At 62.7% G+C, this 22,622-nt stretch overlaps 1 protein-coding gene across 2 annotated transcripts; it reads left to right on the top strand.

The window, feature by feature from the left end:
* The first annotated feature begins 4,261 nt into the window (after window positions 1-4,261).
* KCNN1 (potassium calcium-activated channel subfamily N member 1) lies at window positions 4,262-22,443 on the top strand. Of its 2 annotated transcripts, none has more exons than XM_058657864.1 (9): window positions 4,262-4,363; window positions 12,616-13,026; window positions 14,044-14,139; window positions 14,705-15,123; window positions 17,300-17,441; window positions 17,602-17,712; window positions 17,963-18,090; window positions 20,619-20,688; window positions 21,872-22,443. In XM_058657864.1, exons 2-9 carry the CDS (start codon window positions 12,664-12,666, stop codon window positions 22,124-22,126), a joined length of 1,584 nt encoding a protein of 527 aa, XP_058513847.1. In that variant the 5' UTR covers window positions 4,262-4,363; window positions 12,616-12,663; the 3' UTR covers window positions 22,127-22,443. The 2 variants fall into 2 exon arrangements, with proteins under 2 accessions (XP_058513847.1, XP_058513846.1); XM_058657863.1 differs by lacking the exon at window positions 4,262-4,363 and adding an exon at window positions 8,837-8,965.
* The last annotated feature ends 179 nt before the right edge of the window (window positions 22,444-22,622 follow it).

The raw sequence follows: 22,622 nt of genomic DNA, 5'->3' as shown, positions 1-22,622 counted from the left end.
GTCCTGGGGAGGAGCTGAGGCGTGGGGACCGCAGGAGTGCGAGGTGGGCGCCTGGGGGAGGGTCCGAGGATGGGAGGGGACGCTTAAGGAGCAGAGAAGAGGGGGCAGTGGGAGAGGGACAAAGAGCCACGCGGGGGACACGTGGGCGCCCAGGGAGAGGAGGACCAGTGTGCCACCCCCCACCCCCACGGCAGCCTGCGAGTCGCCGCACCACGTTTCCAAATTTGGGAAAAAGGGAAAAAATGTTTGAAATAATAAAAAGATGGCACGAATGCGTGTTTAAAGGACGCCCCCATTTGCGTCTCCCACTCCTCAGGTCCTGCACACTCCCTCATCCCAGGTGCAGAAGCCCTCCAACCGGCTCCTCGCCAATAATAATAATAATAACAATAATAATAAACCTTTGTCTCCTGCACGCTGGGCGCCCCCACCCCAGCCCACTCCCCTGAGCTCCCATGGCCCTGCACGCTGGGCGCCCCCACCCCAGCCCACTTCCCTGAGCTCCCATGGCCCTGCACGCTGGGCATCCCCACCCCAGCCCACTCCCCTGAGCTCCCACAGTCCTGCGTGCTGGGCGCCTCCACCCTAGCCCACTCCCACAGCCACCCACGCTGGGCACTCCCAACCCATCCATGTGGCCTTGATCCCTGGCCAGTCCAGGCCCCGGGGTGTGTGTGTGGTGGTGGAGAATGAACTCCAAGACCTGGGCAGCACCCACATGTCCTCGAGGGGCCCTTCCATGTCTGCACCCTGCGTGGCCCTCCCTGACCCTCGGGACTGGCCCCTGCTGAGCCACCCACTGCTTGCCCGTCCCCAGGCCCGCTGCGGTGGAAACCGCGGGGTTCCTTGTTCTCAGGCGCGCACCCAGTGGGCGCCCAGGAATAGCGTGGAGTGGTGATGATATTGTGCCCTGGAAGAGGCCGTGGGGGTTTTACCCCGTGACCTGGCGCCCCAGGGTGACGTTTCTCTCAACCAATTTCTCCCTTCTGGTCCTCTTTGGTTGAAAAAAAAAAAAAGAAGTATAAGATAATAAAAAGATGTGAAACGTTAATGAAAACCATGAAAGGGGAACCCTCGAGGGTTCCCCAGGCGCTTTTCTGGCTCCTCCTTCTCTAGGCTGATTCGTGTTTATAACAAGGGAACCCCTGCACCAGCTACCCTGGCCAGAACGGGGTCCCTCCCTGGGATTCCCACACCCACAATGGTAGTGACAAAGTGTGCTAAGAACTCCCTCCCGCAGTGAGGCCACCTGGCTGCGCAGCCAGTCTTCCTGTCCCAGGGTCACCCTCGTGGCTGCCAGCAGGACCAGCAAAGTGTGGGGGCCGCGAGCTCAGCCAGACTGAGGTACTTGCAGCTGGATAACCCCCCTGAGTGGGAGGCTGGGTCAGGGTCGGCCCCTCCTCGCATCAGCCAGGCACCGACTTGGGGGTGGCAGGGTGAGGAGGAAGGTGAATGAATGAATGGAGTCCATTATACAGTCAGGACAGGTGCACCCAGGTATCAGCAAAGAGGGCAGCAAGGTAGGAAGTGACCTTGGCTCCCAAGAGCCAGCATGAAAGCTGAGGGTGGGGACAGTGGAAAGGCTGGCAGTCTGGGCGTGGCCAGGACGCTGAGCTGTTGGGGGGTGTCCCGGACAAAGGGAGTTTGGGGGAGCTGTGAGGAGGCAGGTCCTGGCGTCAGCAAATGTAGGGAGAGCAGAGGTCGGGGACCTGTCCCTCGGGGGAGGATGGCAGGCCACCCCTGGGGGCATCAGACACATGGCACTGTGTGCCATGAGGGGAGGCCCTGAGAGGAATTGCGGGATGGGGGCGGGGAGGGGATTCCCCTGTCCTGCTGGGCGCCTCCTGCACGCCGCAGTGACCACGCTGGAACCGCATCCTAGCACCCCACACGCAGCTCCTCTCACCCTTCGTAGCCTTACCGGTCCACGTCGCCCCAGCCCCCAGTCCCTTTGTTCCCATTCTGCCTGCACGCACGATCACGTTGGCGGCTCTCTCTCTCTCTCTCTCTCTCTCTCTCTCTCTCTCTCTCTCTCTCTCGATGGGCGGGGGCTGCGCTTCCTCCCGGCTTCCCCCCCACACCCTGCCCGCCCCTCCAGCCCCGCCCGCGCGCCGCGGAATTCCGTGTCCCAGGCGGGGAGCGCATTTACCTGGAGCGCGCGTGCGGGGCTCAGGGCTGGGGGTGGGGGTGGGGGGTGGGGTGGGGAGGGGGAGGGACTGGGGGAGGGGGAAAGGGAGGCTATTTTTAGAATATATGAAAGAAGGGCGGGGGACCCAAAACCCAAAAAAACTATGAAGGCTCCTAACAGCCCTGCTTCCGAGAGGAAACCTCCCGGCCCCGACTACCGCAGAAGGTGGGTGGAGGCTCAGAAGCGGGGGAGGGGGAGGGGACAGAGCTGGCAACCCGTGGGGGGGGCGCCGAGAGGGAAGACCCCTTGCAGCAGCAGCGGCGCTAACCCCCTCGCTGGAGGGAAGACACAGGCTCGGGCGGGGAGGTGGAGGTTGGGTGGAGGGGCTTGCGCATGGACCAAGGTCACCAACGGGGCTGCCTCTCCCCGGGTGCGCTCCCGTGTTTGCCCCGTGCATCCCCTAGTGACCCGCACCCAGGGGTGGGTCGGGGAGAAGCAGCCGCATTGTTCTAGTCCGGTCCGGCCGAGTGACCTTCACGGCTAGGCTGACCGCCCAGGCTTCCGGCAGGCTCACGGGGTCCCCCTTCCATTCACCCATGTATCCATCTATCCAGCGCGCAGGTGGCAGTATGCATGTGTGTGTATGTGCGTGCTTGGGCAGGGGGTTCCTTTGCCACCTCAAGAATGAGACCCAGAAGTTTTCTGGGGTCTCCAGTCCGGCTGGCACCTCTTCCTCGCCTGGACCTTCCCGGGCCAGAGCTGCTGGGGGCCAGCCGGGGTTGAGGGGGACACCACCTGCCCAGCCCTTCCAGCTCCCCAGGGCCAGCGCGAGGTCAGGGGGTTGGGTCGGGGGTGGGGGCTTCATTGTTTGCCTTTGGGGCCGCCCGTTCCTTCCCGGGGAGTGTCTCCCTCCACTCGCCAGGCCGGGGGTTCCCTGTTCCTTATTTAGGCCTCAGTTTACCCTTGTGCAAAATACCCCACCCCACACACACACACCAGCGGAGGCCCCCTCTCTCTGCTGAGGTTTCCGGGCACGCCCCTGCCAGGGGGGAGTGGGCTCTAAGCAAACGGGATTCCCTCCTTCTCCCATTGCGGGGTGGCTGCGTGGTGAGGGGGGACCCCTGCTTCCCTCCACCCTCTCCCCACGGGGTCAGCGCCCCCTCCCCGGGCGGCGGGGCGGCGGGGCGGGGCCCGGGGCGGCGCACGCACACCGCACACCGCACACCGCACACCACACACCGCTCATCCTGCCGGCTCGCCCGCCCTTGCCTGGCCGGCCACGCACTCGACTGGCTCGGGGAGCTCGGGCCGGGCGCGGGGGCTCCCGCTGCTGCTGCGACGGCGGGTGAGTGCGGGGCCGCAGGGGAGATGACCCGGGAAGCTCTCCCCTTCCCCTCGGCAGGCCAGGGCGCCCGGAAAGGAAAGCCCCCCTTCTTTCCTGCCTATTATTATTATTTGTTTTTCGCTTCCCTGGGTCTGCTCCAGATCCCTAAGGTCACCACTCCAGACGCGGGATCGGTTGACCCCCAGACCCTCGCCCCGCCCCCCGGGAGGGAATGGGCGCTGCCCACCCCCCAGGCCAGCGCGGCAGTCTCCATTGCCCCCTTGCGGAGTCCCCACCTTTCTCTCTGTCGCCCTCCCTCGCTTCTCCGATCCCGTGTGGAGCGGGGATTCCCTGGGCCGCCCCGCTTGCGGGTCCGAGGGAAACCCTGCACCTGCCGACCTACTGTGTGCATACAGGAGCTCTGGGTCCCCCCCCCCCCCCGCGCTTTCCTCCCATCTTTCTCTCAGTCGGCCACCTGCTCCCCCAGACCTGCCCTGCAATAGGCAGGCGCGGAAGGCCCAAGGTCAGCCAGCCCCGGCGGGGTGCACAGATCCACCATCACCCCCCTTCACCCACCGTGGGCCCTGAGCGAGGGGTGCCATGGGAGCCATCTGCAGGAGGGAGGCCCGGGGCATCCCTGTCTCTCTCCACCCCCCAAGAGGGGGGTCTTGGCCCCAATTCCTCAGCCCATTTTCCCACCTGCCAAACCGGCTTTCTTCAGTCACCTTAAAAGGCACACGGTGACACGGTGACTGGTTGGCCCTGGGATCACCGGCCGACTCGCTCTCACCTACGTGTCTTCCTTCCAGCAGGTCTCCAGGAGGAAGGACCCACAGCTCCAGCAGCGGCTCCCAGCCACGGGCCACTAACCAAGGGGCAGCAGCTTGGCCGGGAGATCCCCGCAGCCTGGGGTGAGTGGCCTCTGTTGGGCAGCTGTCGCCTTGTGGGGCAGGAAGAAGGATGAAGGGACTGAGAAGTGGGAGGAAGACGCTTGCTCGCCTGTGATAATACAGTGGGACGAGCCCCCTGCCCTCGTCACTGCCAGGTTCTCTGCTCTTGGTGCTGGTGGGCGAGAGATGAACTGTCCCCTGTCACACAGCCAGGCGCCCGGGGCTGGAGCCAGGCGGGATAATTGTGGAGTCCCCCAGAAGCCTTCTGGAGGGGTGGGGTGTCATGGAAGGAAATGGATATACCATTTCTTTTTGTAAAGGTGTATTTATTTTTATTGGAAATGTAGATTTACAGAGAGAAGGAGAGACAGAAAGATCTTCTATTCACTGGTTCACTCCCCAAGTGGCTACAATGGCCAGAACTGAGCCGATCTGAAGCCAGGAGCTGGGAGCCTCCTCTGGGTCTCCCACGCAGGTGCAGGGTCCCAAGGCTTTGGGCCGTCCTCCACTGCTTTCCCAGGCCACAGGCAGGGAGCTGGGTGGGAAGTGGAGCTGCTGGGATACGAACCGGCGCTGATATGGGATCCGGCACTTGCAAGGCGAGGATTTAGCTACTTAGCCATTGCATCAGGCCCCATGCACTATTTCTTACCATCTGTGAACCTGGGGTGTATAGTAAGAGGTGTGTGGGCAGTATGGTATTGGACAGGTGTGGTGGCCATTTAATCATCCAGCAAACCCAGCCCCCTCCCCTCTAGGCAGCCACTTCTGTGTACCTTGGGGGTGCAGAAGGGGTTCGTATAATGGGGGGGGATGTTTCAGAGCGGCCCCGCAAGAGCCAAGTGGGCGCGGTGGACCCGGCTGTGGGATGAGCACACACCAAAGTCCTGAGGCTGGAGCAAGCTTGGCTGGGGGACAGTGAAGAAACCCAGGAGTCTGGGATGAGGCTGGGGGACCCGGGCCAGGCCAGGGTGGGAAGGGAGGGGAGAGGTGGTTGGAATTGTGGCTTTCAGAGGCCCCGTGGCTGCCATACGTGGAGTGGGGTGCGTGGACCCTCAAGACAGGAATGCCAGAGGCAGAATGTGGAAGTCGAGCCCTGGACAGGGGCTGGGCATCAGGGTGGGGGCTGGGGAGGAGTGCTGGGAGTGTACTGCCCCAGTGGGGCTGAGGGGCCATGGGGGGAGGGGTGAGAAGCAGGAATGTGTCTGGAGAAATCTAGGAGGGCTTCAAGGAGGATGTGTGATGTTTAAAATGTTTTAAATATATATTTTTTGACCAGATACTCAGATGTGAAGTATGAACATCTTTTTCTTTTTAAAGATTTATTATTTTTTTTTATTGGAAAGGCAGATTTACAAAGAGAAGGAGAGATAAAAAGATTTTCCATTCCCTGATTCACTCCCCAAGTGACCACAACAGCTGGAGCCGAGCTGATCCGAAGCCAAGAGCCAGGAGCTTCTTCCAGGTCTCCCACACGGGTGCAGGGTCCCCAGGCTTTGGGCCGTCCTCCACTGCTTTCCCAGGCCACAGGCAGGGAGCTGGATGGGAAGTGGGGCAGCCGGGACATGAACCAGTGCCCATATGGCATCAGGGCATTTGAAGGGGGAGGAAAAGCCAGTTGAGCCATAACGCCGCCCCCTTTTTATTGGTATTTTTAAAAAGTTATTGATTTGAGAGGCAGAAAGGGAAGTCCCTACTACTGACCTAAGACCACCACGTGTCCCCCCACCCCCTTCTAAATGCTCACTCATCATCCAGGTGCGAGAGGCTGCGAGCAGGAAGTGTGATGGGGTTCGCATGGTGCGGGGTTCATATGGGGCTGTGGTCACTCGGGCCTCTCCTGGAGCAGGGAGGCAGGGCTGGGCGCGGGGCCCAGATGCTAGGAGAGCCTGAGTGCGGCTGGGCCCACAGGTGCACCCTCCAGAGGGAGGCGGGGTTGCATGGTGTGATAGCTCTGAAAGCTCCCTACCCCGCAGAGGACAGGGACACTGGGTCAGTAATGAGGCCAGGAGCAGCTGTAGACACACATTGACCTTGGACCCTGGGTCAAAACAATTCCTCAACTCTTTGGCCTTCTATAGCACAAATAAGACATAATGGTTGGGTCCGGTGATGCTGGAGAAAAAGGGATTTGGTAGCTGGGGATGTGGTGTACAAGGCTAAACCTCCACCTGCAAGCACCAGCATCCCACAGGGGTGTCAGTTCGAGTCCTGGCTGCTCCACTTCCCACCCAGCTTTCTGCCTATGGCCTGGGAAAGCAGTGGAGGATGGCCCAAAGCCTTGGGACCCTGCACTCACATGAGAGATGCAGAAGAAGCTCCTGGCTTTGGATCGGCTCAGTTCCGGCCATTGAAGCCACTTGGAGAGTGAACCCATGGATGGAAGATTTTTGTCTCTCCTTCTCCCTGTTTATCTGCCTTTCCAAGCAAAGTGCAAAGCCAAGATGAGAGGCGGACCAGGTTTGTCTGGGAGGCTGTGGGGTTGGTAGAGGGCCCTCTTCTGGCTCCCAGTGACTTGTGGGCACATGTCTGTGTTCTCCCCATGGCTTCTGTCCTTAAAATTATTCGTTCATTTCACCTCCTTGAAGGGCAGAGTTAGAGAGAGGAGAGAATGATCTTTCTTGCACTGGCTCACTCCCCTAATGTCCACAACATCCAGGGCTGGGCCAGGATGAAGCCAGGAGCCAGGGACTCCATCCAGTCTCCCTCAAGGGGTGGCGGGGACCCCAGCACTGCCTCCTGCGGTGTGCAGCACCTGGCTGCTGGGCTTGCTGGTCTGGTCTGTGGGTCTGGCCAGAGTGGGCAGTCTGGCCTCGGTGGCATGGTGCCCACCTTGCCGCGTCTGTCTGTGACCACTTGGCAAAGGCTGTGTTGTCTGACAGGAGTCACAGACCGGGCTGAGAACCAACAGGGTCTGGGATGGCCAGGGGCCCGTGTGGGAGGGGTGGCCTGAGGCGCCGTCCCTGCTGGCCTGCCCGGAGAGGTCACCTCCCTCCCCTTGTCCCCCCCACCCACAAGACTTAAGGCGTCTTCCCACCCCGCCCTTCCTGACACCGAGCTGCACCTGTGCACCTGTCCAAACCTGAATGCTGTCTGACATTGGAGCAGGTGGTGCACTGAAACCCCCCAGGGTCCTGCACGATGGCTCAATTGGCTAATCCACCCCAGCAAGCACCAGAATTCCACTAGGGCACAGGTTCATGTCCAACAAAAAATATTTTTTTCAAAAAAATTTTTTTTAAATTGCAAAGTCAGATATACAGAGAGGAGGAGAGACAGAGAGGAAGATCTTCTGTCCGATGATTCACTCCCCAAGTGACTGCAACGGCCGGAGCTGAGCTGATCTGAAGCCTGGAGCCAGGAGCCTCTCCCTGGTCTCCCACGCGGGTGCAGGGTCCCAAGGCTTTGGGCCGTCCTCCACTGCTTTCCCAGGCCACAGGCAGGGAGCTGGATGGGAAACCGGGCTGCTGGGACTAGAACTGGCACCCATATGGGATGCCAGCACATTCAAGGCGAGGACTTCAACTGCTAGGCTTCTGCTCCGAACAGAGCCCCCAAAAATGAATCTTTGTTTTAAAGGAAGGAAACTCCCCAAGTTACTGCCCTTGGGTGGGGTAGGAGGGGGTCCCCTCTAACACCCCCTTCTTTGCCTCGCAGGCAGATAGCACCTTTCCGGGGTTACTAACCAACAATTCCAGAAAGGCATGGTCCCGGCACCATCACCAATAGCCAGGGCGGCCTCCTCCCAGCAGGTAGGGCCAGGCTGTCCAGCCCAGCTCAGCCTCACCAGGCCCTGGCTCGCCCTTCTGCCCTTCCTTCCTTCCTTCCTTGCCCTGCTCCTACCCTGCCAGAAGGCTTTGGGGACCTGAGACAGGCTCGGTCACTGGCAGCCCTCACAGGCCCCTGGAAGTGAAGAGCCTCGGGTCCCCTAAGCCACCGCGACCACCATGTCCCTGGAGCCAATGAGCTGTCCATGGCCACCCTAGGTGCGGGGGGGTAGAGGGGTGTACCCCCATGTCCCCCAGGGCCTCTGCTGGCCGCCAGCGGAGGCACATGTGTGTGTGGGGGGGGATACCCTAACAACCCAACAGACACGCTGTCCTCCCTAGAAGCCCCCTCCATCGTTGGGTTCCTAGCCCCCCCCCCGAGTCTCCCCGTGCTAACAGTCATAGGGCTTGGGGGGTGGCGAGTCACCGACTGGCTCCTGTGACCCCTCCCTACAAAAGTTGACAGGCTGCTCAAGGCTGGAGACCCCCCATATTGGGGGCTGCAAGGCCTCCACGGCCTTGGGGGAGCAGCGGTTGTGGCACTGGCCAAAGTGTCCTCCATGGCGCAGGGAGGAGATGGGGGGAGGCGGCCGCCGCGAGGGGCGCCCGGGCATGTGGGGGGGGGGGCCTTTAAATGGGGGCGGCGCTTGCGGGGTCGCCCAAGGCGGGGCCGACGCGGGCTCGGCCAATCGGCAGCGCCGCTCGCGCTGCCCTGCCCCCGCCCCGCCGGGCCCCGAGCGCTGGGCGGCGGGGGACGCACCTGCTGCTGCCGGGGGGCGCCTTCGACCCGCCAGCCCCTCCAGCCGGGGGCTCGGCGCCCGCACCCCGGCGCGCCCCGCGGGGTCGCCTGCCGCAGGTACGGGCCCGGGGCGTCCTGCCAGGGCCCCGGGAACCGAGGGTGGCGGTGGGGTCCCGGGAAGGAGCGTGCGCGCCGTGGGTGGGCCCCCCACCCGGAGAGGGAGGGCGCTGGGAGGAGAGGGGGAGGGATGTAGAACAGCGAACCCCCAAACTCCACAGGTGCGGTGCGAGGTGGGGGCCGTGCCTGGGGTCCGCGCTGCCCCAGGGCGCGCTGCCCTTACAACCCCACGCCGTGCCCTGGACCCGGGGAGGCTGAGCCACGCGCGCCCTGGACATGGACCCCGCTAGGGGCCAGCTCCATCGCTGCTGCTGGCCCCTGGCAGGGTCGCAGCGCGTGGTGGTGGGCAAGGGATGTTTCTGTCGGCGGGCAGCCTGTACTATGCTGTCCCCCTCCTTCCACCACCAGGCAGCCCAGGGGCGCACGGCCACGGGGAGGTCCCGGGCGGCCCACAGGGGATCTGCACGTGCTGGAAGTTTCTACGGACTCCTGCGGCTCCATCGGGTTCTGTAGATATCTCAGGTGCACCTGCCGCGGGCGGTGAGGAAATGTTCTCACTTTTTTCTGTCCAGGCATGCGGGCTCGTGGGCGGGAGGAGCCGCGACCTCAGACTTCCCGCACCTGGAGCATGGCGGCGGGGTCTGCCCCATTGCACCCCCCAGCTCCCTAAGCCTGCAAGCACCCTGGGATGGCAGCACAGCATGGCTCAAGTGACTGGGTCCTGCCACCCGGGTGTGTGAGGGGTGGGAAACCTGGGTTAAATTCCTGCCCCCTGCCCCGCCCCGGAAGCTGTGGGGTAGAGAACTTAGGCGGGCAATCTCAGGTGACAGTCCTGTCTGAGGTAGAATCCCCATCCCAGGCAGGTTGGATGGGATTACAATCTAGGGCCACCCCCAGACCAAGTGCAACCTGCAGGTGCAGGCCCTGGTATTACGGAAGGGTTCCTTAGCAAAGAGACCCAGGAGAACTTGCAAATGCTACCTAGGGCTGCTGGGTTTCTGGGAACCCCTGCCCCCCCACCAAGCTGGATCTCAGGAACCCATTATGGTGGGGGAAGGGCAAAGAGTATCTCTGGAAAGAGGATGAAGTGTTTGGGGACGGCTCCTGCCTTTCCTTCTCTTGAAAACTGTTAGTTGAGGGCCTGGTGCAGTAGCCTACTGGCTAGTTCTTGCCATACATGAGCCAGCATCCCATATGGGCACCAGTTCTAATCCTGGCAGCCCTGCTTCCCATCCAGCTCCCTGCTTGTGGCCTGGGAAAGCAGTGGAGGACGGCCCAAAGCCTTGGGACCCTGCACCTGCGTGGGAGACCCGGAGGAAGCTCCTGGCTCCTGGCTTCAGATTGTCTCAGCTCCAGCTGTTGTGGCTACTTGGGGAGTGAATCATTGGATAGAAGATCTTCCTCTCTGTCTCCCTCCTCTCTGTATATCTGACTTTCCAACAAAAATAAAATAAATCTTAACAAAGAGAGAGAAAATTGTTCTTTGAAAGATACAGAGAGAGAGAACAATTTTCCACCTGCTGGTTCATTCCCCCCACAAGGCCTGCACCTGCTCAGGCTGGGCCAGGCTGGACCTGGGGCTCCATCCGGGTCTCCCCCATGGGTGGCAAGGGCCCAGGCACTGGATCCGCCACCTGCTGCCGCCCAGGGTGTGCGCATGCGCAGGGAACTGGTGTAGCATGAAGGTGTTCAAAGGGAACGTGACCTTGACCAACTCCATGGATGTAATGGGAGAGGAAGGTCGCCCATGTGGCCGAGTGGTGGTGCCTGCCTGTGCCGTCCTGAGCTCGGGACATGTTGGCTGCAGTAGCAGCTGCCCCCAAATGCGCACACACACACATACACACACACCCTACACCTTCCTGGAAGTCCCCCGGCAGCTGTGCCCTGCTCCCTGCCACACACACCTCCACACACACACCTTCCTGGAAGCCCCCAGTGGCTGGGCCCTGCCCCCTGCCGTGCACACCCGCCCCACCGCACACAGGCAGTGCATGGTGGCTGCATTTGGCCGAGCCACAGGCGGCTGAGTCATAGCCACACAGTGCGTCTTCCCCACGTGCCGTAGAAGGTCGTGTGTCTGCCGCTGCTGCCTGCGCCAGGCCCCTCTGCACCTGCTAGGGGGCAGGAGAGGGGTGGCCCCCTCCAGTGAGGACAGGGGACCTGAATACCACCACCACCGACGTGCGCATGTGGTGCCAACACCCAGACGTGCCCCTGGCCTCCACCATGGCAGCCCAAGGCCACTGAGTGGGCTGCTGAGGGGGAGGGTCAAACCTGGGAGAAGAGAGTGAGCGGGTGAAGGCCAGCCTGGCACACGGTGGAGTCGTGTGCCAGCAGGGCTGGGGCATGTGATCGGGCAGGGGTGCAGGGGCAGGAAGGAGGAACCCGTGTGTCCTTCAGGGGACAGACACGGCCGAGTGCCGGGTGGTTCTGCCAAGTGTGATGGCCAAGTGTACCCAGTGGCTTCAGGCCTTGAGATGTTTTTTTGTGTGTGTGGTTTTCACTAACCCAGATAAACAGTGGCCCCAATCATTACACAAGTGAACACGCTCTAAGTGTTCAGTCGCATACTGTTGTTTGTTTTAATTTGCAACCAAAGCAAAACAGAGCTCTTCCACCTGCTGGCTTACTCTGCCAAAAAGGCACCACAACCAGGATTGTGCCAGGCGAGAAGCCGGGGGCCCAGAGCTCCATCCGGGTCTCCCAGGTCGGTGGGCAGGGGTCCCGGCACCTGCTACTAGCCAGGGTGTGCCCCCACAGGGAGCTGGCAGGGAAGTGGAGCAGCCAGTGCTGAACCATCCACTCCGCCGAGGGTTTCTGGAAGGTTCTATGTGCACAGTGCCGGCCTAACGCAGTCATCATGGTCTGCGGGTCAGAGTGCTGTACTGTGTGGCCCAGTTCCCACCGCCTTGACGGGACATGTCAGGAGCTCTGTGCTCAGCAGGCACCCGCTGTGGCCTTCAGGGAGCGCATCTCGAAGAGGGGGGAGGGTGTTTGGGGTCTGGAATCTTCTGCTTTGCGGCAGGCAGGGGATGGGGACAGGGAGAGGTTGTCGCAGCACTGGGAGCTAGAGGATTTTAAGCCACACTGGTGTCCTGGGGTGTGTCCACGGGTGGTTAGGCCAGCCCAGGGCCTCAGAATGTTCTGGAACAGGAGCTAACATGGTGGCATACAGGTACAACCCAGGCCTGCAGTGCTGACATCTTATATGACCCCAGTTTCAAGTCCTGGCTGCTCCACTTCCCACCCAGCTCCCTGTTCATGTAACTGGGAAAGCAGTGGAGGACGGCCCAAAGCCTTGGGACCCTGCACCCGCGTGGGACACCCGGAAGAGGCTCCTCGCCTAGCCCAGTCCTGAGTGTTGCAGCCATTTGGGGAGTGAACCAGGGCCTGGAAGATCTGTCTCTCTTTCTAATAAAATAAATCTTAATTTATTTTTATTGGAAAGTCAGATTTACAGAGAGGAGAGAGAGGAAGATCTCCTGTCTGCTGGTTCACTCTCCAAATGGCCATAATGGCCGCAGCTGAGCTGATCCGAAGCCAGGAGCCAGGAGCCTCTTCCAGGTCGGGGCTCATCAAATAACTGTTTAAAAAGAAGGAATATTCCAGAAGGCAGCGCTAGCCTGGACCCCTTCCTGTCCCTGCAGGTCAGCACGAGGGCCCAGCCGCCGCGCCATGCCGGGCCCCAGCTCGGCATGAACAGCCACAGCCACAATGGCAGCGTGGGGCGGCCGCCGGGCCTGCTGGGCCGCGAGCCCACGGAGCCCGAGGCCGGCCACCCCGCCGCCCCGTCGCTGCCCGGCCTGCAGGTGGTGGTGGCCGGCCGCGAGCCCCGCGGCCCGCGGCAGGAGCAGGACGCCGAGGCCGAGGACGAGGACGACGAGGACGGGCCGGGCAGGCCGTCGGGGAGGCCGCCCGCCGCGGGCCACCGCCTGGGCCACCGCCGCGCGCTCTTCGAGAAGCGCAAGCGCCTCAGCGACTACGCGCTCATCTTCGGCATGTTCGGCATCGTCGTCATGGTCACCGAGACCGAGCTGTCCTGGGGCGTGTACTCCAAGGTGGGCGTGGCCTGCGCCGACGCGTGCCGATAGGCGCCCTGAGCAGGCGGGGCGGGGCCAGAGAAGGGCGTGGTCACAGGGCTGTGTGGGAATGCGGGAAGGGGCGGGGCCAAGATCAGGGGCGGAGCCAGGAGGGCGGAGTCATGAAGGGTGGGGTCAAGGGTGTGACCCGCGCACTGTTACATCCTGATAGGTTCCCGAGCAGGCAGGGGCGGGGCCTGTTGTGAGGGCGGGGCCTGAGCTTCCCAGGCAGGGCCAGTGACAGGCAGGGGTGGAGTTAGGTGAATGGGCGGGGCCTGTAGCGAGGGGCGGGGCCTGGGCCTCCCAGGGTGGGCGAGTGACAGGCAGGCCTGTGTACTAGCTGGGGTCAGTGGAGGAGCCCTGGGGAGTCCTGGCCTTCACCGGCCTGACCGCCGTCGCCTCCTGCCACCCCGGAGGGCGATGGCCCCTGACCGCCGTCGCCTCCTGCCACCCCGGAGGGCGATGGCCCCTGACCGCCGTCGCCTCCTGCCACCCCGGAGGGCGATGGCCCCTGACCGCCGTCACCTCCTGCCACCCCGGAGGGCGATGGCCCCTGACCGCCGTCGCCTCCTGCCACCCCGGAGGGCGATGGCCCCTGACCGCCGTCACCTCCTGCCACCCCGGAGGGCGATGACCCGGCAAGCTCGGGGCTTAGCAGGCTGCCACGTGGGGAAGGCCGCAGGCTCCAGGCCGTGTCACCCCAGGGGAGCTCCAGGACCCCCATAGTAACCCTGCCTTGTGAACCATCCCGAGAGAGGCCAGGCCTTGCACAGCTGCCAGCCCAGGCCCAGGGTGTCGAGGGCCGGAGCAACAACCTGCCCTGCCCTGCTGATGCTTTTCCTGCTTAGTGGCGAGGACTGGGGAGCCCCAGGGAAAGTCGAGGCTCCGAGGGGACCCCACAAGAGGGGGGAGCCCTGTGGCTTTGGAGGACCCTGCTCATTGCGCTGCACTGCCTGGCCGGGCGTCCCACCCACAGCTCTCTCTCTCTCTGTCCAGGAGTCTCTGCATTCTTTCGCTCTCAAATGCCTCATCAGCCTGTCCACTGTCATCCTCCTGGGACTTGTGGTCCTGTACCACGCACGTGAGATCCAGGTCAGTGCTTTGAGAAGGAAGCAGGGACAGCTGGGCGTCTTGTGCAAAGGCCCGGGGGCTGGGAGAGGACGGTGCCAGGGGAGTTTACGCTCAGTCAAGATCAGGGTGGAGTGATGGGAGTGAGAAAGCCCACCAACTCAGGGCACCCCTGCTGCAGGTGGGCACAGCTCTCCTTGGCCCTCAAGGTCCACCCTGTTCCCCCAGGTGACAGGGAAGTCCTGGCTGGCATGTGTCCCACCGGGTGCCCAGGACCTGACCAGGCCCCTCTCCCAGTGTCCTGGCAAGGTGGCTGGCAGCTTTGGGGTGACACTGGCCTGTGCCAGCAACCTTGGGTGACCTTTGCCTGTGCCGGCAGCTTTGGGGTGACCTTGGCCTTGGCCGTGTGGCTCCCCCGTCCTGTCCTATACTTCCTGTGTCTGTGGGGATGGGAGATGGTGCCAGGAGCTCCATCCGCGTCTCCCACGTAGGTGCAGGGGTCCACCTGCTTCCCACCCACCCAGTGGAGCAGGGGCGTGGCCGGAGGCGGGGCCAGCCTGAGACCCCGCCCCTCGCGGCCCCCTTGCAGCTGTTCATGGTGGACAACGGCGCGGACGACTGGCGCATCGCCATGACGTGCGAGCGCGTGTTGCTCATCTCGCTGGAGCTGGCGGTGTGCGCCATCCACCCGGTGCCAGGCCACTACCGCTTCACGTGGACGGCGCGCCTGGCCTTCACGTACGCGCCGTCGGTGGCCGAGGCCGACGTGGACGTGCTGCTGTCCGTGCCCATGTTCCTGCGCCTCTACCTGCTGGGCCGCGTGATGCTGCTGCACAGCAAGATCTTCACAGACGCCTCGAGCCGCAGCATCGGCGCGCTCAACAAGATCACCTTCAACACGCGCTTCGTCATGAAGACGCTCATGACCATCTGCCCCGGCACCGTGCTGCTCGTCTTCAGCATCTCGTCCTGGGTCATCGCCGCCTGGACCGTGCGCGTGTGTGAGAGGTGTGGGGCGGCCCTGACCACGCCCATGCAGACCAGGCCCTGACCACGCCCACCCAAACCAGCTACTCCCCAACAACCCCGAGCCACGCCCACCAAGACAGTCCACTGTCCCGACCATACCCACCCAGATCAGGCCACACCCAACCACACCCACCTAAACAGGCCCGCCCAACAAAGCCAAAGCCACGCCCGTGGAGACAGGCCACACCCGACCACACCCACATAAAACCGGGCCACGCCCTAGCAAGTCAGGCACGCCCACCAAGACACGCCACAAACACACCCATCGAGACCAGGCCCCAACCAACAAGCCAGAACCACGCCCACCGACGAGGACCCGCCCCACCATGTCCGCTGAGAACAGGCCCCGCCCCGACCAGTGATAGACCAAACCCTATACAGGACACGCCCCCAAACCAGACCCCACCTTTCCAACCAAGACTCCTCCCCTTGGGGAGGCCACGCCCCATTTGAGCCCTGCCCCCACTTTCCTCACGGGGGAGTGATCCCCGGTTCTCCCCACAGGGAGTGACCCCCAGCTCCCACACAGGGAGTGACCCCCAGCTCCTCCACAGGGAGAGACCCCAGTTCCCCTCGCAGGGAGTAACCCCCAGGTCCCTGGCCCCTGAGTGTAAACGCTCCTGTAACCGCTCTCCTTCTCCCCCGACTCCCACCACCCCTTTCTGCCGCATGTAGGGAGCACATGTAAGTCCCCCCAGCACCCCAGCTCTGTGTCAAGCTCCTGCCACCCCAACTCCCGTCTGCCTGCAATTTAAGATTAGCTGCCCAGCTCCCCTCGGGGAGGGACATGGCCCTAGGTGGCCTTCTCCAAGCTGGTTGGGCACTGGATCCAGCACCCCTGAACACACACCCCAAAAGATAAAGGGGCCTCAGTTTCCTCCAGGGGCATGGATATTCGTTCCAAGCATCCCAGGACATCAGCGCATCTCACAGAGCAAAAAATAGAGGCGCCCGGTGGGGGTCCCCAGGGGCTTGTTGGAGTGGAATGTTGGGATTCCTGGTCTGACCTCCTTGCTTCTTAGAGGCAAAACCTTCAAGGGATCTTCTAGGGGTCCTGGCAAGGGAGGGGGACCCCATAATCTCCCACCCCCCACAGCTATTGGTGGTCCTGGTTGGCCCCTGCTGCCCTCCACACTTGTTCCTCCTTTGGTCTCTGGGGTCCCCGGTCACACCCTCCCACGCACCGTATCAGGGTGAGAGATCAGAGCATTCCTGGGGGGCCGGGAGGGGTTCAGGTGGCGGGCAGCCAGTCCTAAATTGTGAGCCCCAGGCAACACTGCTTACAGCCCCTGGCCCCACTGCGCCTTGCTGGGCCCCACGGCACCTGCCTCTAGCATGCCAGCACCCCTGCTCACCTGCTGGGGCCAGAAGCTTCTACCGGCCCCAAGGCCACACAGTCCCCATTTCATCCAAGGGTGGGACCAAGTTCAGGCCTTCCCAAGGCCTTGGTGCTCACGCCTCTCGACACCCACACATAAGGGTTTGCAGTCACTTTGCTGCAAAAACAAGTTGGCTCCTGAACCTGGGGTTCTTTAGAAGTTTCTGGAAGAGGCTGGTCAGGAAAATGGGATGTGTGGGCTGCGTCAAAACCAACTGAGTTTGCATTCCATTTTCCATGCACTTAAAAAAGAAATACTTTGCAAGGCAGAGTGACAGAGAGCTAGGGAAACAGAAAGATCTCCCTGCCCCTGGCTCGCTCCCCGGCGCACACAGGGGCCAGCGCTGGGCCAGGCCCACACCAGGAGCCAGGAGCTCCATCCGGGTCTCCCACGCGGCTGCAGGGAGGGGCCATGAACAGGGAGCTGGGTGGGAAGTGGAGCAGCCAGGCACTGTGATGTGGGGTGCCTACCCTCCTATACACCCGGGTCTCTGCACTGCTGGGAAAGCTGCGGGTTCCCTGTGTGTCCCCAGATGGCCTGGCTTGGGGACTGATGTTTCTGTTCTCCCCCCGAGTCCTGGGGTACCTCCTGGATGCTCACCAGCTCGGGAAGTCCCTCTTGGTGTCTGGCCTGCAGCCTCACCCTCCTCCCTGCTGCTTCTGTGTGTCTGGGGTGGGGCAGGGGCCAACAGAGGGGGAAGGTGCGTGCAATGACCCTGGTGGGGGTTCCTGACCAAGCCTCCCCCATCCTGGTCGCCCCCAACCCCTCACCAACAGGTACCACGACAAACAGGAAGTGACCAGCAACTTCCTGGGGGCCATGTGGCTTATCTCCATTACCTTCCTGTCCATCGGCTACGGCGACATGGTCCCGCACACCTACTGCGGGAAGGGTGTGTGTCTGCTCACTGGCATCATGGTGAGCTCGGGCCCCACCCGTCCCCTTGGCTTGCCGCCTGTGAGAGGGTCTTGGGGTGGAGCAGGGCTGGGGAGGTGGGGTCAGGGGTTGCGGTTCCCTGCTCCACCAGGGCAGGCTCCCTGGAGGCGGGGGCGGTGCTGGACCTGGGCTGTGTGCGCAGGGAGCTGGCTGCACCGCGCTCGTGGTGGCCGTGGTGGCCCGGAAGCTGGAACTGACCAAGGCTGAGAAGCACGTGCATAACTTCATGATGGACACTCAACTCACCAAGCGGGTAGGCGCCCGGACCCTTCTGCCTGCGCTGAGTGCAAGCACGTGGGCCTTGAGGTCCCACGCCAGAGACAGGACCAGGCTCTCCCATCTATAAACGTGGCATCGCCACTGATGTGCAAGTGTAGTCTGTTGTATGGCCTACAAACCCACCCCCCAAAAAAAGGAGGCTTTGCTGGAAGTTTCTAGAAGTTTCCAAAACGTCCATTGTTTTGGATCAGTCCTGAAAGAACCGTTCTTTGTTTGGTTCCCAGATCAAAAACGCCGCTGCTAATGTTCTCAGGGAGACGTGGCTCATCTACAAACACACCAGGCTGGTGAAGAGGCCTGATCACGCCCGGGTTCGGAAGCACCAGCGTAAGTTCCTCCAAGCCATCCATCAGTAAGTCCAGCACCTTCCAAGCTCACGTTTCTGTGTCCGCCTGGCACGGAGGCAGCTGCAGCCCCCTGGGAGGCGGTCAGGCCAGGCAGCTCAGCCACCTCGTTCGGAGACAGATAGGTGGAAGTTGAGAGGGTTGCTGTCTGCTGGTTCACTCCCCAATGCATGCCACAGCCTGGACCCTGGGACATAAACCAGGTCCCCCTCCTGCCCCCCATGAGTCCATCCTGGCTGCCTCACTGCAGGGAGCTGGTCAGAGGCACCTCATCTGGGAATGTAGACATCGCAGAGGGTGATGTTTTCAAAAGGATGTATTTATTTATTTGAAGTGCAAAGTTAGAGAGATCTTGTGTCTGTTAGTTCATGTCCCAAACGGCCATGACAGCTGGAGCTGACTCAGTCCGAAGCCAGGGGCTTCTTCCGGGTCTCCCCGTGGCTGCAGGAGCCCCAAGCACTCGGGCCATGCTCTGTTTGTTGCCTTCCCACGCACCTCAGCAGGGAGCTGGATGGGGAATTTAGCAGCTGGGTCTTGGACCAGCACCCATGTGGTGTGCCAGCATCCCAGGTGGCGGCTCCAGGGGCTACGTCACAGCACCAATGCCCCAGGCAGGGTTTGAACCACATGCCAAGCACGCACTCCACTGACCTTATCTTTGAGCTGGAGAATTTAATCCGTTTATGTTTACTGTATCCACTGCTATCAAGGAGTGACTAACAGTGACCACTTGGCGTCACTGGTAGGTGGAGAAGCAGAAAGTGATCAGGAGAGGGACGTGTCGGGCATGGCCCTGGGCATGGTGCCACAGTCTGGTCACCCTTGGCACCCTTTGTCTGCCTTCACCCCCTCCTGCCCCACCCAGGGCTCAGTCGCAGACTTGCAGAGCAAGGGCCCTGCGAGTCCCAGCTCTAATTGCTGTAACTACGGGGCCAGGACTTGAGGTTCCCCCGACCCTGTAAAGTGGGAGGCCAGTGGTGCCTCCCTCTGGAAGCAGGAGGTGGTATCACCCTGATCATGCCCACGATGGCTTCATTTGATGGGTCTATTAGGTGTCAAACCTGGAGAATAGACATAGCCCTAGAGCATTCTAGAATGTCCTAGAAGCGTCTTTGCAGGGTGACAGAGGGATAGAAATTGAGGTCTGGTGAAAAGGAACTGCTCTGGATGTCCCTGTGGGGTGGGGAGAGGACTATCTCACTCATCCCTCAGGCTCTCCGCATCCTCAAAAGGGACCCATGATGTTAAACCAGTTGGACCTAGGCCCTGAGGGTGGGAGGGACTTGGGTAGGGGTTGGGAGCCGGTCTCTGGGGATGCCTGAAGCTATGGCAGGTCACAGACAGAACCAGGGCATCCCTGGGGTGAAGAGCCAGGCTGGGAGGGGCAGGGGCCGAGCTTTCTAAGGGCTTGGGACACTTGGCCCCACGGTGAGGTTGCCACTGTAACCTGGGCCAAAGCCAGGAGCCAGGAGCTTCTTCCGGGTCTCCCACGCGGGTGCAGGGTCCCAAGGCTTTGGGCCGTCCTCCACTGCTTTCCCAGGCCACAGGCAGGGAGCTGGGTGGGAAGTGGAGCAGCTGGGACATGAGCTGGTGTCCATATGGGATGCTGGCATCATAGACAATGGCTTAACCTGCTGTGCCCCACAATGCCAGGCCCAAATATCTCTCCCTTCAGGAAGACAGGCCCCCTTGCAGCCTGGTTCTGAGGGCTCCTCTAGGGTTGGTTGCCCTGGTGCTGTGCCTTCCCTCGGCTGCTGGCACCCGGTGCTGATCTCGAGGGCAGGGACCATCTGTGTGCACCTGCTCCTCCGTCCTGGACTGGGCTGGACCCTCCTGAGGCCACCCCAAGTGTCTACATCCAGGACTGAGCTGGGATAGGCCGGAACTGGAATGGGAAGGGTCCAGCGCCCCCTGGAAGGATCGCTCAGGGCTGGCTCGGTTCCCCCAAGGACAGGTGGGGGGACACAATGCTGTGACAGCGCTACTCTGCATCCAGGGACCCCTGTGACTGGGGGACGTGTCCAAGCAAGCCCTCCTGCACCCCGGGCCACCCTGGGCAAGGCACCGACATGGTGGGCATGGCTGAGGAGATGGGCATCCCCGACGGGGTTCCCCAGGCCACCCCCCTCAGCTCCACCGTGCGCCTGTGGGGTGGGCAGGGCTGGGCCTGGGCTGCTGCCTGCACCGGGCTAAAGTCGCTTTGTGCTTGTTTTCTTCTCTGGCCGCCTCCCACCAGGGCTCAGAAGTAAGTGGCCTTCACTGGCCGGGGTCCAGGACGTGGGAACAGGGTGGGTGTGGCTGTGTCCAGGGTGGGAGGACGGGGTGAGGGGACAGCATGGGCAGAGCTGAGATCAGGGAGGGGTTGGGGTGAGGGTCCTGTGATCGGGGAGGGATGGAGGGGATGGGTGGGGGGCTGTGATCATGGGGTGGGGGGCTGAGATTAGAGAGGGTGGGGGTGGGTAGCTGTGCTCCCACAGATGCCCCACTGTCCAGACAGTGACCCCAGACTCTGCCCACCCTCCTGTGACCCCCCCAGGCTGCGGAGCGTGAAGATTGAGCAAGGGAAGCTGAACGACCAGGCTTCCACCCTGGCGGACCTGGCCAAGGTGAGGGAGGAGGGTGGGGCTAGTGAGGAGGGGCGGGGTTATCCTGGAGGGGCGGGGTAGCAGAGACCCCAGGACCAGGAGCCCCCTCCAGGTCTCCCCACCAGGGCAGCACGGACCCCAGGGCCAGGAGCCCCCTCCAGGCCTCCTCCAGGGGCAGCGGGGACCCCAGGACCAGGTCTCCTCCAGGGGCAGCAGGGACCCCATGACCAGGAGCCCCCTCCAGGTCTCCCCAGGGCAGCAGGGACCCCAGGACCAGGAGCCCCCTCCAGGTCTCCCCTGAGGGACCCCAGGGCCAGGAGCACCCTCCAGGTCTCCCCACCAGGGCAGCAGGGACCCCAGGACCAGGAGCACCCTCCAGGTCTCCCCTGAGGGACCCCAGGGCCAGGAGCTCCCTCCAGGTCTCCCCTGAGGGCAGCAGGGACCCCAGGACACCCCAGGTCACCTGTGGCCTCCAGGGCTCGCCTGCGCAGCAGCGCACCGGCCAGCAGGTCCACCTGGTGCCGAGACGCGGCGCGAGGGCGGCCCCTGGTGGCCGCTCACCGCCAGGTCGCTTCCATCTCCGCAGTTACTGTGTTTTTAAATGAATTCAAACACAGCAGCTTTACCATGCGCGTCTTGTCCTTGACCTGAGCCTGGGGGTTTCCTGCTTCGAGGTTCCCCGAGGAGCGCTGGGGGTCAGGGATCCTAGGGTGTCTCCCCACACACCTGCAGGGCGGGGTGTTTGCATGTCCAGTGAGTGCTGGGCAGGGCCACAGCCGAGCAGAGGCAGTGGAAGCAAACAAGGAGAGGCTGGGGGTTGGGGGTGTCTCCCTGTATCCCCTCCCACCCTGGGGAATGGGGATCCCTGCCCCTCGCCGCCCCCACCCAAGACCAGTGGGCACAGCTGTGGTCAGCAACATGGGGCAGTGTTGGAGCGCGGCCTGGTGGCCAGCGGGGGGGGGTATGCACTCTGGCTGGACACCCGCGGGCCAGGGCGGGGTGACTGGGTGGCTGGGTGGGTTGGGGGGCGTGTAATGAAGGAGGGGACTCTCCTAGCTGTCCAGCTCCGCCTCCACTTGTGATGGTGCCAGCTCTGGCTCTGGGGGTCCTCCCCACCCACCCTGGTTCCCCACACCGGTTGGTTCCTGGGTGCCCCTGCGCACCCCCGAGCCCATCTCTCACTCAGCTCCTGTGTCCCCCGCAGACCCAGAACGTCATGTACGACCTCGTGTCCGAGCTGCACGCCCAGCAGGAGGACCTGGAAGCCCGCTTGCTGGCCCTGGAAAGCCGCCTGGACGCTCTCAGCTCCTCCCTCCAGGCCCTGCCTGGCCTCATCGCCCAAGCCATACGCCCACTCCCACCACCCCTGCCACCCTGGCTCGGCCCAGGCACCCCGGACCAGGCTGCCTGGAGCCCTCCATGCAGCTGGCCGCCTGTGAGCCCTTCGGACTGCGGGTGACGGCCCTGCCTGCCACCGGACACCTCAATCTTGGCCATCGTGTGGCCGCCACCACCTCCTCCATGCCGCAGGCCAGGGGCAGCCCTGGGCAGCCTCTGGCACGTCTTGGGGTCCCGGAAGCTGAACTGAGTTGGACCAAGTGGACCAAGCCGAGTGGACCATGGGCACAGGACATAGTGGGGTGGGGGGAGCCCGGAGCTGCCGTCCCCACCCTGCATCGACTCCCCAGGCCCCTGGTGGGCACAGAACAGCCAGGAAGAGATGGACGACCGACTGACCGACCGACCGACCATGGGGTCCTGGCCATTCTGAATAAAACCAGGACCACCCACTCGCTGACCCCTATTGCTGTTCTCGCCCGGGGGTCCCTGCCACTTGGGATTGGGGTGGGGCTCAGCCCCGGGAGCTCCCCCAAATCCGTTGGGGAAGGAAGGGGTAGACAAGGGTGCACATGGGGCACCTGCTGTATACAGGATGCCATGGGCGTGGCCAGCCT

This window comes from Ochotona princeps, chromosome 33 (genome assembly GCF_030435755.1).
Source record: "Ochotona princeps isolate mOchPri1 chromosome 33, mOchPri1.hap1, whole genome shotgun sequence".
Classification (NCBI taxonomy): Eukaryota; Metazoa; Chordata; class Mammalia; order Lagomorpha; family Ochotonidae; genus Ochotona; species Ochotona princeps.
This window is presented reverse-complemented; position numbering and strand designations above follow the sequence as displayed.

Bases quoted from the DNA above. Each gene is read 5' to 3' on its own strand.
- KCNN1 (XM_058657864.1), top strand. From the start codon at position 12,664: ATGAACAGCCACAGCCACAATGGCAGCGTGGGGCGGCCGCCGGGCCTG. The intron at 15,124-17,299 runs GTGTGGGGCGGC...CCTCACCAACAG, and splicing joins ACCGTGCGCGTGTGTGAGAG to GTACCACGACAAACAGGAAG. The intron at 18,091-20,618 runs GTAAGTCCAGCA...TGACCCCCCCAG, and splicing joins TTCCTCCAAGCCATCCATCA to GCTGCGGAGCGTGAAGATTG.